Source organism: Coloeus monedula, assembly GCF_965178545.1.
Source record: "Coloeus monedula genome assembly, chromosome: W".
In the NCBI taxonomy this organism is placed as follows: Eukaryota; Metazoa; Chordata; class Aves; order Passeriformes; family Corvidae; genus Coloeus; species Coloeus monedula.
Window position 1 is genome coordinate 24329255 of NC_138821.1, and position 13708 is coordinate 24342962.

The window sequence follows — 13708 nt, forward strand, 5'->3', positions numbered from 1 at the left end:
TCTCTACAACTACCTGAAAGGAGGCTGTAGCGAGGTGGGAGTTGATCTCTTTTCTCAGGTAACAAGGGATAGGACAAGAGGAAATGGCCTCAAGTTGTGCCAGGGGAGGTTTAGCTTGGATATTAGAAAAAATTTCTTCACTGAAAGGGTGGTCAAGCATTGGAAGAGGCTGCCCAGGGAAGTGGTTGAGTCCCCATCCCTGGAGGTATTTAAAAGCTGTGTGGATGTGGCACTTAAGGACATGGTTTAGTGGTGGACTGGGCAGTGTTAGGTTAATGGTTGGACTCGATGATCTTTGAAGTCTTTTCCAACTTAAATGTTTATATAATTCTATGAAAAAGCATCCACTAATGAGCAGTAGACTAATATACAGTGAGGGAAACAAGTACCACAGCAAGCACAGGAGCCTGTCTATTAATAGCCAAACAGCAATAACAGCTATAAATTCGATCTAGCATATCCTAGTCAATCTGTCATTATCACAAACCCTTCAAGCCCCACATGTGGTACCAGAAAGGACTGTTATGGTTTAACCCCAGTTGGCAACCAAACACCACACAGCTGTTGGCTCACTTTCCCCTGGTGATGCCTTAGGATTTAGCTTTTATATTTTCAAACCCTGTACTGGTTTAGTGTGTAACTCTAAAACTCCACATAGCCTGTTAGCTACTGTTAGACATAACAAATCCTCTCTAGGCCTGGACTCAAGGACACCTTGTTGTCCCAGGCCCTGAAATATGTAAACTAAGCCTCTGGGAAGGGGGAGCAAACTTGGGGTAATTACATCATTACCTGAAATTGTAATTGGAGAATTAACTCTGATATGCAAATGGACCAAACTTATAAAAGTGTGAAAAACCCGTGACCCAGTGTCCATCTTGGGTGTAGCCCCTCGGAGGCTTTTTGACTGCCCAAGGTGTACCTATTGAAGGCCCTTCAATAAATACCCGCTTTTATTCTCTTAATCTTGTCTAGCCTCTGTTTTCAGGTAGCCACTCCAAGGCATCACTGGAATGGGGGGTTCAATCAGAAGGGTAAAAGTGAGAAAACACATCAGTTGAGATAAAGACAGTTTAATAGGGACAGAAAAGCCATGTACACAAGCAAAGCAAAACAAGGAATTCATTCACCATTTCCCATGGGCAGGCAGGTGTTCAGCTATTTCCAGGAAAGCAGGACTCCATCATGTGCAATGGTGACTTGGGAATACAGAACACCATCCTTCTGAACGTCCCCCCTTCCTCCTTCTTCCCCCAGCTTTATCTGCTGAGCATGATGTCATACGGTATGGAATATCCCTTTGATCAGCTGGGGTCAGCTGTCCTGGCTGTGTCCCCTCCCAACTTCTTGTGTACTCCCACTGGCAGGGTGGTACTAGAAGCAGAAAAGGCCTTGACTCTGTGTAAGCACTACTCAGCAATAACAAATATATCCCTGAATTATCAACACTGTTTTGATCACGAATCCAAAACATAGCTTCATACTAGCTACTATGAAGAAAATTAACTCTACCCCAGCCAAAACCAAGACAGGTCCCTAGCTGGACAGCATCAGATAATATTTAAAGCTCTTCAGTTAGAGGAGGAATTGCTTGTATGCTACGCCACAGATAATGCAGAGAAAATCAAAGAAGCCCATAGGCAAAGGAGGAAAAGAAAACGTGACAAGGATGTTAAAATATTACTACCTCACAGCTATTGCTTCCATGAATTTACCTTTTAAATGGCAGTGCTGTTTTAACTGTTGGACTTGATGCTTTTGTATGTTTTTTTCCTACAAGCTTTAAAAACTCAAACAGATTTTTAAAGCTATGGCAAATAAGTTCTCTGAACTTAGAATGATGCTGATAGATATTGCAGTGTAATGGGTTCTAGAGTAGTTTTGGTTTTTTTGGTTTGGTGGTTGTTTGGGTTTGGGTTTTTTTTGTTGTTGTTACGTCAGTAATCTTCCTTGAAGAAAGGGGAAAAGGTATTAGACTGCGTAGCATTTTAAGCACTTGGAAAAGCAACTGAAGTCTGTCATGATGCAATGTGGAATGTTTATGCATGTACTAAAATTGAAAAAACCAAAATCCACCAACAAAACCCCTTTGCGTTGGAAATGTATTTATTTATTTTTCCTAAATTCTGTATTGTTTTGAACTGGTTTATACTTTGTTTCAGGACAGCAGTCTTAAGAAATACTGTCCTGTTCAATTGTGCTCACTTGTTGCACTGTTGTGTGGAGTCTGTAAGTTGGTAGGACGTTTTTTAAAAGCTGAATCTGTTTCTTCTACAGACTGCACTGACAGCACTAAGGGAGTGCTGTGTTGGGGGAAGGTTGGCATTAATAGCAATGTCAAAATAAGCTGTTCTTGTGGAGCATCACTCACCAGCAGGCAAATATATTGTTTGAGGACCAAGACACTCTTTTCAAGGTGCTTGGCTTCAGCTGTGATAGCTCATACTGCTGCTTTGTACCATTTTTTGAATTGTGTGAAAATCACAGAATTTCAAAATGAATGTAGTAGCATTTAAAGTGAAGTTTTGAAATTGCTGCTTCTTTAGTTCCTCCTCTATTTGTAAGGAGATGATAGATGTAAGGGGTTTTTTTAAACACATGCATGGGTAACTGTGTACCTTTTCTTAAATAATTCCCTCCTTCCTCCTAGGGTTAGCACCTGAATTACTGCTCATATGGTAGAGGTTCTTAAGTAATCCCCTGACAGGGATTAGAGATATATTTTTATTTTTAATAACTAAGGGTTGCTTAATGTATCTGTGTTAGGGAGAAAACAAGGCTGCTCTCCATTACTGTTTTTACCCCTTAGTGTGCCAGTAATTTTGTGTTTGTGGTAAAATGTGGGGAGGCTGGGGGAGGAGAATTCTGTTTTTCTTTCATGAATACATTAGCTAAAATACTATAGCAAAAAAAAAAAAGTTGGCTACAATCAAGTCCTGAGACAGGGGAATCTGGGCCCTGCTCAGGTGATACTAAGAGGTAATGACTGTTAAATTTTTACTAGGTCAGCACTAGACAAGTGAAACAAAAATAAAAAGCCAAGTACATATATATCCTAGTGAGGTTATAGCTGCATAAGCAAACTGCTAGAAAGAGATGCTCTCTGGTGGTGAATTGACATGGTGTAGCTGATTGTTCTCATTATGAAAAATTTTCCTCTTGTATCTGATCAGAATCTCCCCAGGAGTAACTTGTACCCATTACCCCCCTCCTCTTTTCCATGTAAAAAGAGAGTCTCTGTTTTCTTTGTCACCACCCTTTAAATACTAGAACATGGTGATAAGGTCTCCCCCTAAGCGTTCTTTCTTCAAAACCCAGTTCTCTCAGCCTTTCCTCATATGGCGGGTTTCACAGTTCTTTGATGATCTTTGTGGCCCTTCTGTAGACCCTCTTGAGCCTATCCACATCTTTTTCATATAGCAAGGACCAAAACTGAACACAGTATTCCAGGTGAGGGCTGACAAGGCACTGAGTAGAGTGGGATAATGACTTCTTTATCTCTGCTGGTGATGCCCTTGTTTATGCAACCCAGCATCCTGTTGGCTCTCTGCCACAGCAGCTCACTGTTCACTCATATTGAGCTCATTGTCCACCAGGACCCCCAGGTCCCTTTCCCAGCCTGTGCTGCACTCCTGGATTATGTTTTCACAGGTGCAAGACCTTACATTTGTCTTTGTTGAACTTCATAAGGTTCTTGTTAGTCCACTATTCCAGCCTATCCAGGTCTTCCTGCAGGGTGGCTCTCCCTTCCCAAGTGTCCACTTCCCCACTCAGTTTGGCATCATTGGCACACTTCATCAGGGTGCACTTCATCCCATCCACCAGATCACTTACGAAGATATTAAACAGCAATGGGCCCAATATCGATCCCTGGGGGATCCCACTTGTGACAGGTTGCCAGTTTGAAAAGGAACTATTTACCACCACCCTCTGGGTGTGGCCTGTCAGCCAATTCCTCACCCACCGCACAGACCACTTGTCTAGACCATAACACATCAGTTTCTCTAGGAGACTAGGAAAACATATCGAAAGCCTTGGGGAAATCCAGGTAGACAGTGTTCTCACATCAACTGAGCAGGTTACTTTGTCATAGATGGCTATCAGGTTTGTCAAGGACAACTTGCCCTTGCGCTGGCTTTTCCCAATCACATGTTTCATCTGACTTGTGATAGGCCCCAGGAGGATTTGTTCCATAACTTTCCCAGGAACTGAAGTAAGACTGATGTGCCTATAACTTCCTGGATCCTCCTTTAAGCCCTTTTTGTAGATGGGGGTGACATTAGCCTTCTTCAGATCCCCCAATCATCACGACTTCTCAAAGATCATGGAGAGTGGCCTTGCAACAATGTCAGCCAGCTCTTAACACCCTCAGGTGGATATTGTCAGGGCCCATAAATTGTCGGGGTCAAGCTCCTGTAACAGTTCACATACCAACCCTTCCTTCACTGCTGGTGGGTCTGTGTTTGCATCTGCCTGGATTCTTGTTTCCAGGTCCTGGGGCCCATCAGTGCTGGTAAAGACAGAGGCGAAGAAAGTGTTGAGAACCTCTGCCTTTTCAGTGTTGTTGGTGACTAATTCATCTCTCCTGTTTAACAGTGGGCCAATATTTTCCTTCTGTTTCTGCTTGTTGTTTACATACCTGAAGAACCTTTCCTTGTAGCTTTTGATGTGTCTGGTCAATTTCAATTCAAGCTGAGCTTTTGCTTTTCTAACTGAATCTCTGCACACCCTGGCAATGCCCTTGTAGCATTCAAGGTGTATTCATTGGCTTTTCCATCTCTGGTATGTTTCTCTTTTGGTTTTGAGCGGACTCAGAAGCTCCCAGTTAAGCCAAGGAGGTCTTTTGCTTCACCTACTTCCCTTACCTTTAAAGGGGATGAACTGGTTTTGTGCTTCCATGAAAGTTTTCTTGAAAAGCTCCCAGCACTCGCTAGGTCCTTTATCCTCTGTGGAAGCTTCCCATGGAATCCCTCACAACTCAGCTCTAAGCAAGCCGAAATTCGTTCTTCTAAAATCTAAAACCTTTTTCTTAGTACTAATCTTCAGTGTGCACAGCTGGGTCCTAAATGCCACAATATTGTGATCACTGCAGCCAAGGCTATCACTAACCAAGTGTAAGGCCTCAAAAACTTGCTCGATGAGCCTCTTAAAAGAGCTTACATTTTTTTATGTACCCTGAGTTAGATGCATGGGGGAAATACTGACAAGATATTCTCAAGAGGTCAAAACAACAAAAAAACTTTACCGGCAACTTCACAAAATCAGAGAACTTTGGCAAAAGTTTAGAGCAGCATTCAATCAACACAAAACATTTCACAAAGCATTAACTTTGCCCATTCAACTTAGCAAACTCCAAGCCCATCCAATTTTAAGTTACTCAAAACTACGAGAAGAGGGAATTAGAAGGAGAAGAAAGAAAGAAAAGAACAAATATAACTACCACTCCTGGTTCCAGCAGTGATATAAAATCCAAGGAAAGGTAGGGTCAAGACATGTGCTTGCCTCGTGCTTTGGTTTAAGTACCCTTTGGCTTTCCTGGGCCCTTCCACCAGGTGGGAATTTCGGCCATTTCGCCACTTAGGAGCCGGGGTTAGGGCAGTGGAGCACTGCCTCCAGTGTGGCCAGTGATTGACAGATACTGTGGGTCTGGGATGCTCTAGAGCTGGGGGGTGTGGGGCAGGACACTGTCTCACCAGAGCAAGGCCTGACCTGCCCCCTCTCACACACACAGGCATCCCAAAATGTTTAAAGACATCAATTTTTCCAGTCTCTGACACATGGTAAGTTCAATTTAAGGTTGTTTATTGCTTATTGATAGTGCAATGTATTTTATTCCTTTTAAAAAAATACAAACTTTAAAGATAGGCCAGTGTTGCAGTGGGGATACTGCAACATGCATATATCAAACCAGGAGTCCCGTGGAAAGGAAATATATATGGACAGATTCTTGATGGCTGTTTCAGAGATGTTTATTTCCCCAGCCGCATGGCCGGAGCTCTGCCCAGGAACTGTTCCAGTCACCGGACCAAGGGTCCTTCTGCCCCCGCAGGGAACACAAACCAACCAATGGGAACGAGGCTGAGCAGGGGCAGGGAAACCCCGTGTCTGTCCCCTCAGGGCCCCTCTCCCAGGGCTACATGGCAGGGGAGGGACCCCAACAGGCCAGTTTTTTAATAGTTAGGCTGCCTTGCCTTTTAGAGTCCATAATTTTACAGGTCCAGGTATCGTTCTAACCCAAACTAATATACATGTTCCAGATAACCCCCCTTATTCCTCTCACCAACCAGGTTTCAGGGGGATCCCCGGGACCCATACCCAGGGAAAGAAGAAAAAGTCAGCGGGCACCATGGGAAAACTACATTCACAAAAAATTCTACTACGTAATCGTCTGGATTGCTTCAGGGGTGGGGGTCAAAGATATAACAAAATTTGAGCCATTCCAATCTCCTCAGCACATCATTTCAGTCAGGGTCCTGGGTTTGGACCAAATACCTTTCCAACTTTACCAAACCCTTCATTGGTTTTCAAACCCAAACCTGCTGCTTCTCTTTTGTCAGCTTAACCACTTATGCCTTCTTCATCTACAGCTAGAGAGAACTTTCCAGCTGCTACTTCAGCTCCTCTGTCAGCCCCTTTTCTCCCTCCTTCCAGGGGTCACCGACAGTTTGACATCCCCTTCTTCTGCATAACGATGCTTTACACATTGCTTACCATTACTACATGCGCGTCCCTCAGTATAGTAATTTTATGCTTTTCTCTGAGGAGGTAGGAAGAGGTATACAAATTTGGTTCCATAATCATATGAAAACATAAGTTAAATTTAGGGAGGAATCTTCTCTATCCACTGTGGCAACCAGAGAGAAAACACATCTTAAAACATTGCTTGCAACCAACTTTTATAAAACATGTACGAACATAAATATCTTAAAACTATCAAGATAAAAACATGTAAACAATCAATGCAGCGAAGAACAGCAACTCTTCAGTCCTGTTGTCACTTCATCCTCTCATGGAACACCTCTTCTTTTGGAATACCTGTAAGAGGAGAGAAAAAGAAAATTTGATCCCACTTGGACCGGTCTTAAAAAGAAAGAACCACCCATCTGTTGGTATTTTGTGTTTTCTACCATAGGCACCTGAGGCCTTTAATCCGGAATGACTTTGTCAATTCTGTTCCTTGCCTCTAGTGGCAGACAAGGCTCTATACTCGCTACCACCAGAAGGTGGCAGTGTAGGAGCATTTTGCAAAGATTCCTTGAGAATACAGGGAAACTGAATTTCCATTTATTTTCAGGGAGGCTTTTAGGATATTTGGATTTGCCACCCTCTCCCAGCTCACTTATTGAGGGCAACACCGAGAATTTGTTTTCTCGGTCTCGATCCTTAAAGTTTGCAATAAATAATAATAACATGGGAGAAGGCCGACGGGGCACCAGCTGTTTCTCGTGCATTGGTTGGAATCCAGCCACCTCCCACACTCTCCTGGTAATTTTAGCACATTTTGGAGTGGGGAGAGGGGTGGGTTCTCCCCCCTCCAACAAGTCCAAATTTTCACACAACAGGTTGCTCCCTGGGCAAGAGACCAGGGCTCTTCACCATGTTCTTCCTCCTCGGAAAGCTTTATTTCATTCACCCCCATTAGTGAAATTCTCAACGCATTCTCTGTTTCATTTTCTTTGGGATGATTACTACTTTTCTCTTGCCACATAACCAAATCTGGTGCAGAGTGAGATACATTACCGTGGGCTCCACCTTCAGGTAAACAAATTCCATCTTTACAAGAGGGCAGAACTTGGGGTGAGGAGGGGAGGAGGGGGTTGGCTTTGCTGAATCAAACTCCTCCTCCAGGGAGTGGAGGGAGGTGACATCATATTCAGGGAGGCCCACCTCTTCCTCAAAGCAGAAAAACCTTGGTTCATTCTCCACTCTTTCCCTAGCAGTGTTAATTTGCAAATTTAAAGCTCTTTGTCTCTGGACAAGATGGTTCAGACGAGGTTTTTCAGGTTTGGGGCTAACTTCTGTGCATTCAATTCTCAATCCGCCCTGAGGGAGGCTATTGTTTCAGCCTCCTAGGCAATTTGCAACTCAGCTCTTTCTGTTGCTACTCGGCAACATATTTCTCTCCTTTTGCAGCTCTGAATCCAGCCTCCACCCATATGGATACCAGACCTTTTTCCTTACTACGTTTTTTTTGTCTTTTCTTTTGCCAAAATTCGGATTTTCTCAGCAACTAACTGCAGATTGTGCCAGATTTCCTCAGCCCACATCTCCTGTTTGGGGCTGGACAAGCTTTATAAGCTTTTAGCAACTTTACCAGTGGAGAGCAGTTAAGGACAATTGTTACCCGTGTTTCCATGACTTTTCTGACAAAGAATATCGGTTTCGACCGAAAATTAATTTCTCCTTTATTCCGCGACTAGTGGTTATCTCCATATAAAATACCTCTTCATCACCTCAAGAGTACCCTGCTTCGCTGTGCCAGTTAAAATGTAAGGCCCCAAAAACTTACTCGATGAGACTCTTAAAAGGGCTTACAGGTTTTTTCTTTATGTACTCTGATTTAGACACACGGGAGAAATACCAACAAGATAATTTTTAGTAAATAGTTTAAACTCCAGTCATATTCTACAGTGGGTGCCTTGCTTTTATTTTTCAAGTCAGGTTAATTATGTTAGCATTATAGCTTCATGCCTGAAGTAGGCCCTTGATGACAGGAATGGGAAGCAACTTTGTTGCTCTCCAGCAAGTATAAGTAAAGCTAGCAGTCATATTTTTTCATATCCCCCACTTCAAAATAAGGAAGTTTTATCATGGTTTGTTTCTTTCTTTAAAAGTCAACAGATGCAAATGGTTGGTTGAGGTGCTGTCTACAGGAATCAGTTTGAATAGCTTAATTTTTTTTCCCCCTCACTAGTACGATTTAATTGGTGTTAGCAACAGGGAGAGTAGTGGTTCTGTTTTGTGGCTTTAAATGTTGTCAATTAAGTGTGTTCTAGTGCAGAAGATGATCAACCTACCACCCCCCACACACACACACAGTCTTGCTGGTTGACAGCCAGATGAATTATGCTGGCAGTGATAGGCTTAGACTTTGATATTAGCTTTTGGGTTTTTATTGTTTTGGATTTTGTTATCATCTTTAATGAACGGTTGTTTCTTTTTAAATGCTTGCAACCCAAGTGTACATAATTTTAAATCACTTTGTTTGTGTGGTGTTGTAATTCCAATGTTTTCCCCGGTGATATCTCTAAAGTATGCTAGTATTTAATCTAATGAGGAATTTGATTAAAGTGTCAACTCGGTTCCTTTGTAAAATTATTTTAGAAAACCAAATGATTTTATGCTTTTGAATAGTCATGCAATAAATGTTTAAATATTATTTTATTTGAATATGTTAAATCTAGTGTGAAATGGATGTACAGGTGGAATAATCCAGTGGCTCAAGAGTATGCTCAGGTCACTGATTATGTATGACTTTGTACAAGTCATATAATTAGTGACAAATTCAGAGTTTGTCTGTGGGAATTTTACTGCTGTTATTTTAACAGTATAAGATGGTATAAGATGGTCTGCATGGATTTATATTATGTGTGACAACACGCTTCTGGTTTTCCAGTTACTTTTAAAAACATTTAATCAAGTGTTTGGTTATATTTTGTATATAGATGGTCCAAATCACAGCATTAAATGTAGCTTGCAAGCACTTCTTTACAGATACTTTTCCCCCTTATTCTTTTAATGAAAAAAAAAATAAAAGTAGGGGAACAAAACAGAGTTTATATTTGCTTTGAAGAAATGCATGCTCAAAATAAAAAATTGGGGAGCAACACACTGCTGATCTAAAAAGACTTAAAACAATTTGGGTGTATGTGTATACACAAAAATATGTTTGTTAAAGGTAAGTAAGTATTTGGGTGGGTGAGAAATAGTCTTGTTTTACTCCTCCAAATTAATGATAAATGTTCTTCCTCTTTCTCCTCTCTCTCCCTCCCTCGCTGCTTCCTCTTTCTGCTTCTTTTAAGGTTTAATGAAAAGTATCTGATTAAACTGAATTTTCATTCCTGATTTATTTAATCCAGTGCATTCATTTTTATGCTATCCATGTGTCTGGGCTAAGCTAACAATTGATTTATAGGTGAAGCTAAAGGTTTTTTTATGTGACTTTTTAAAAAATTCTATTTAATTAGCCATTGTGTAATATCCTGTTAACTTCTAATTGCAGCCAGTCAGATGATGATTCTGGGTCAGCATCAGTTTCTGGATCTGGTTCAAGCTCTGGAAGCAGTAGTGATGGAAGTAGCAGTCAATCAGGTAGCAGTGACTCTGAGTCTGGTTCAGAGTCTGACACATCTAGAGAGGAGAAACAAGTTCAAGCTAAACTACCACCCAAACTTGATGGATCTGAGGTAAAACAAAACATAAGTTAACCCTTTGTGGGGAAAAAAAAATACTCTGTGCAGAATAGTTGCAAAAGTAGTTTTGATTTAAACAAACAAAACCCCCATAACTTTTACTTAGAATGTTGATTGGGTTAATGAATTCACATACTTAGCTCTCATAATGAACAGGGCTGCTAAGTTCTCGTTTCTGTAAATACCTACAGTTAGATAATTACCTAAAAGTGGTGTCTAGCAATCTCTTCAATGCAATGGATGAGTTACCTCAACTCTCATCTGTTTCTCTATGTAATAGGGCCTTAATTTGGATGATATGATATACATGAAGGGTAATAAAATATTTCCTACTGTAAGATTGAGAGGCTGTTAAGGATACTTTTTTTGTGTTTGTGTTTTTGGGTTTTTTTGTTGTTGTTCATATTCATGGTTTTGATACTGTCTCTCACAGTATCCCTCTGGATAAAATGTCCAGCATACAGCTAGGCAAGTCCATAAAATGATGGGTGAATAATTGGCTGATGGGTCAGACTCACAGTTGTAGTAAATGGGGTTACATCAGGCTGGTGACCTAGTCATCAGTAGGGTTCTTCAGGGCTCAATATTAGGGCCTTTTCTCTTCAGTGTTTTTAGAAATGATCTGGGCACAGGAATTGAATGTACATTAAGTTTGCCAACAATACTAAACCAGGAGGAGCTGTTGACTCCCTCAAGGGTAGAGAGGCCTTATAGAGAGATCTGGATAGACTAGAAAACTGGGCAATCACCAACTGTATGCAATTTAAGATGGCCAAATGGCAGATTCTGCACCTGGGGCAGAATAATCCTGGGTATATGTACAAATTGGGGAACAAGCAGCTGGAGAGAGCAGTGCTGTGGAAAGAGATCTGGGGGTTTGGGTTGATGGCAAGTTGCATATGAGTCAACAGTGTGCCCTAGGAGCCAAAAGGGCCAACTGTGGCCTGAGGTGCATTGCTAGCCAGTCGAGAAAGGTGATTGTCCTGCTATGCACTGCACTGGTGCGGCCCCACCTCGAGTACTGTGTGCAGTTTTAGGCACCTCAATATATGAAGGAGATCAAACTATTAGAATCATAGAATATTCTGAGTTGGAAGGGACCCACAAGGATCATCGAGTTCAACTCTTAAGAGAATGGCCCGTACAGGGATTGAACCTTGGCATTATTAGCACCATGCTCTAACCAACTGAGTGTCCAAAGGATGATGAACAAGGTGGTGAAAAGCCTCGAGGGCAAGACTTTCAAGGAGTGGCTGAGGTCACTTGGCTTGTTCAGCTTGGAGAAGTGAAGGTTGAGGGGTGACCTCATGGCAGTCTACAACTTCCTCAGGAGGGGTAGTGGAGGGGGAGGTGCTGATTTCCTCTCTCTGGTGACCAGGTCAAGGAAATAGAATGAAGCTGCATCAGGGGAAGTTCAGATTGGACATTAGGAAAAAGTTCTTCACTGAGAGGGTGATTGGTCACTGGAACAGGCTCTCCAGGGAAGTGGTCATGGCGCCAAACCTGTCAGAGTTCAAGGAGTATCTGGACGACACTCTTATTCATATGATTTAGTTTTAGGTAGTCCTGTGAGGAGCAGGGAGTTGGACTCGATCCTTATGGGTCCCTTCCAACTCGAGATATTCTGTGATTGTGTGTACTTCAATATTGCCATATGAAGCAAAAATAGATCAGCAAAGTGGCCTGGAAGGACTTATCTAGATAAGTTTAAAAATTTACTTTAAAAAAAAAAAAGAGTTATCTTAATAATAGAGGCCTGCACAACCATTGTTATGCTTAGTGTAAAAATTGTGCCAACAATTCTTGTATAACATTCCTTTCTACAGAAGTCTCACTACTTTAAAATGCTATCCAATATTATTAATGCATGTGGTATTTTGTAGTGAGTTTTTTATTAATAATAAAATTGAGATTCATCTTAGTAGTGATGCTGCTCAGCTTAAGAAAAGTAAGTATGTGGTAAACTGCAAAGTTTCAATAGGTTTAAATGACTCTTGTATCTGAATTCCAATTCAGTTTTGGAAGTCCAGTCCAAGTATACTTGCTGTGCAGAGATCAGCAGTGCTCAAGAAGCAACAACAACAGAAGGCAGCCTCATCAGACAGCGGTTCAGAAGAGGTGAATAACATATAAGTTAGTAAATAAAATGTAAAAATGCATTTCTCATTACCCCATATGTTAGAATAAAATTATATAGAGCCAAGTTCTGTTCTCTCTGTGTTTAACAAATCTGGTTTTATTCTATAAAAGTAATGTTCGAATAACTGACACGTTTATAAGGAAACATGGGGGGAATATTTAGTTGCATGTTTTCAGGTGAGTTGTGTCAAAATGATAGCAGTTTAGATTGATATCTTTAGCTAGATATTCTGTGATGTATGGACAAATTTTTCAAGTCACGTTGTATTAAATTTCATTGTATTTCTTCCTTCTGAGTTCCATAAAGACAGTTAAAAATACTAAAATATTTTTCCACTATTGTTTCTATATAAAGGTAGCTGCTGAAGTTTTCAAAAACACTGTGGAGTAGAAAGCTAGATTTTTGCAACTTTTGTAACAGTTATAAAAGAATTCTTGTCTTTTAAGAACCATACTTCAATTTTAGAGATTTTTAAAACCTAAGCCATAGGCTCAACAAAAGTTGACTTTCTTCAGTATGAATATCTTTTAAGGACTCTAGTGACTGTGAATTAGAATTTATTTGAAAGCAGACTTTCATATTTCCTTCATTATTAAAAAAAAAAAAGCATTGTAATTGCAAGTCAACATTACTGTGTGTCTCTTTTTTAGTCAGATCTTGCTGCTCATCATTAAAACTGGACACAGGAGTTAATTATATATAGTTAAAATATTAGTTTATAGGTCTTGCTAAATACTCTTTTCTTGAAGACTTTTTCAGGGTAAAAATGATTTAAATTTAATCTCTATGAGATTGGTTTTAGGAAAATAATTTTAAGAGGGTTCATCAATTTATTAAGTTTTTTTTGTTTGGGAGTGGAGAGAGAAGAAACATACATGCTATTCTAACAATTTTCTTAGTGGTATTTAAATGTGAGAGTATATGAAAGGTGAGACAGCTCTCAAAGGGCAAGAGGTTTTATGAGGCTTTTGATAGAACCTTCATCTTGATTTATTAACTTGCAGCAGTCTAAACTGCCGATATGTAGGCACAATGATTATATTTTAAAACAGTTTTTTTGTAGTGGTTTCTAGAGTTCTGCTGACATGGTATGTTTGTAGATGGAGAAATATGAAATCAATAACAATCCTGATCTTATTCAATATCAGTGGGTACA

At 40.6% G+C, this 13708-nt stretch overlaps 1 protein-coding gene across 5 annotated transcripts in view; it reads left to right on the top strand.

The window, feature by feature from the left end:
* The window catches only part of LOC309584556 (chromodomain-helicase-DNA-binding protein 1-like), a 74061-nt gene that overhangs the window by 13837 nt on the left and 46516 nt on the right, over positions 1–13708 (top strand). For all 5 annotated transcript variants that reach the window (XM_082300611.1, XM_082300612.1, XM_082300615.1 and 2 more), the window contains exons 3-4: positions 10223–10406; positions 12429–12530. In XM_082300611.1, coding sequence (XP_082156737.1) covers positions 10223–10406; positions 12429–12530 — 286 coding nt within the window. The remainder of the gene's footprint in view (positions 1–10222; positions 10407–12428; positions 12531–13708) is intronic.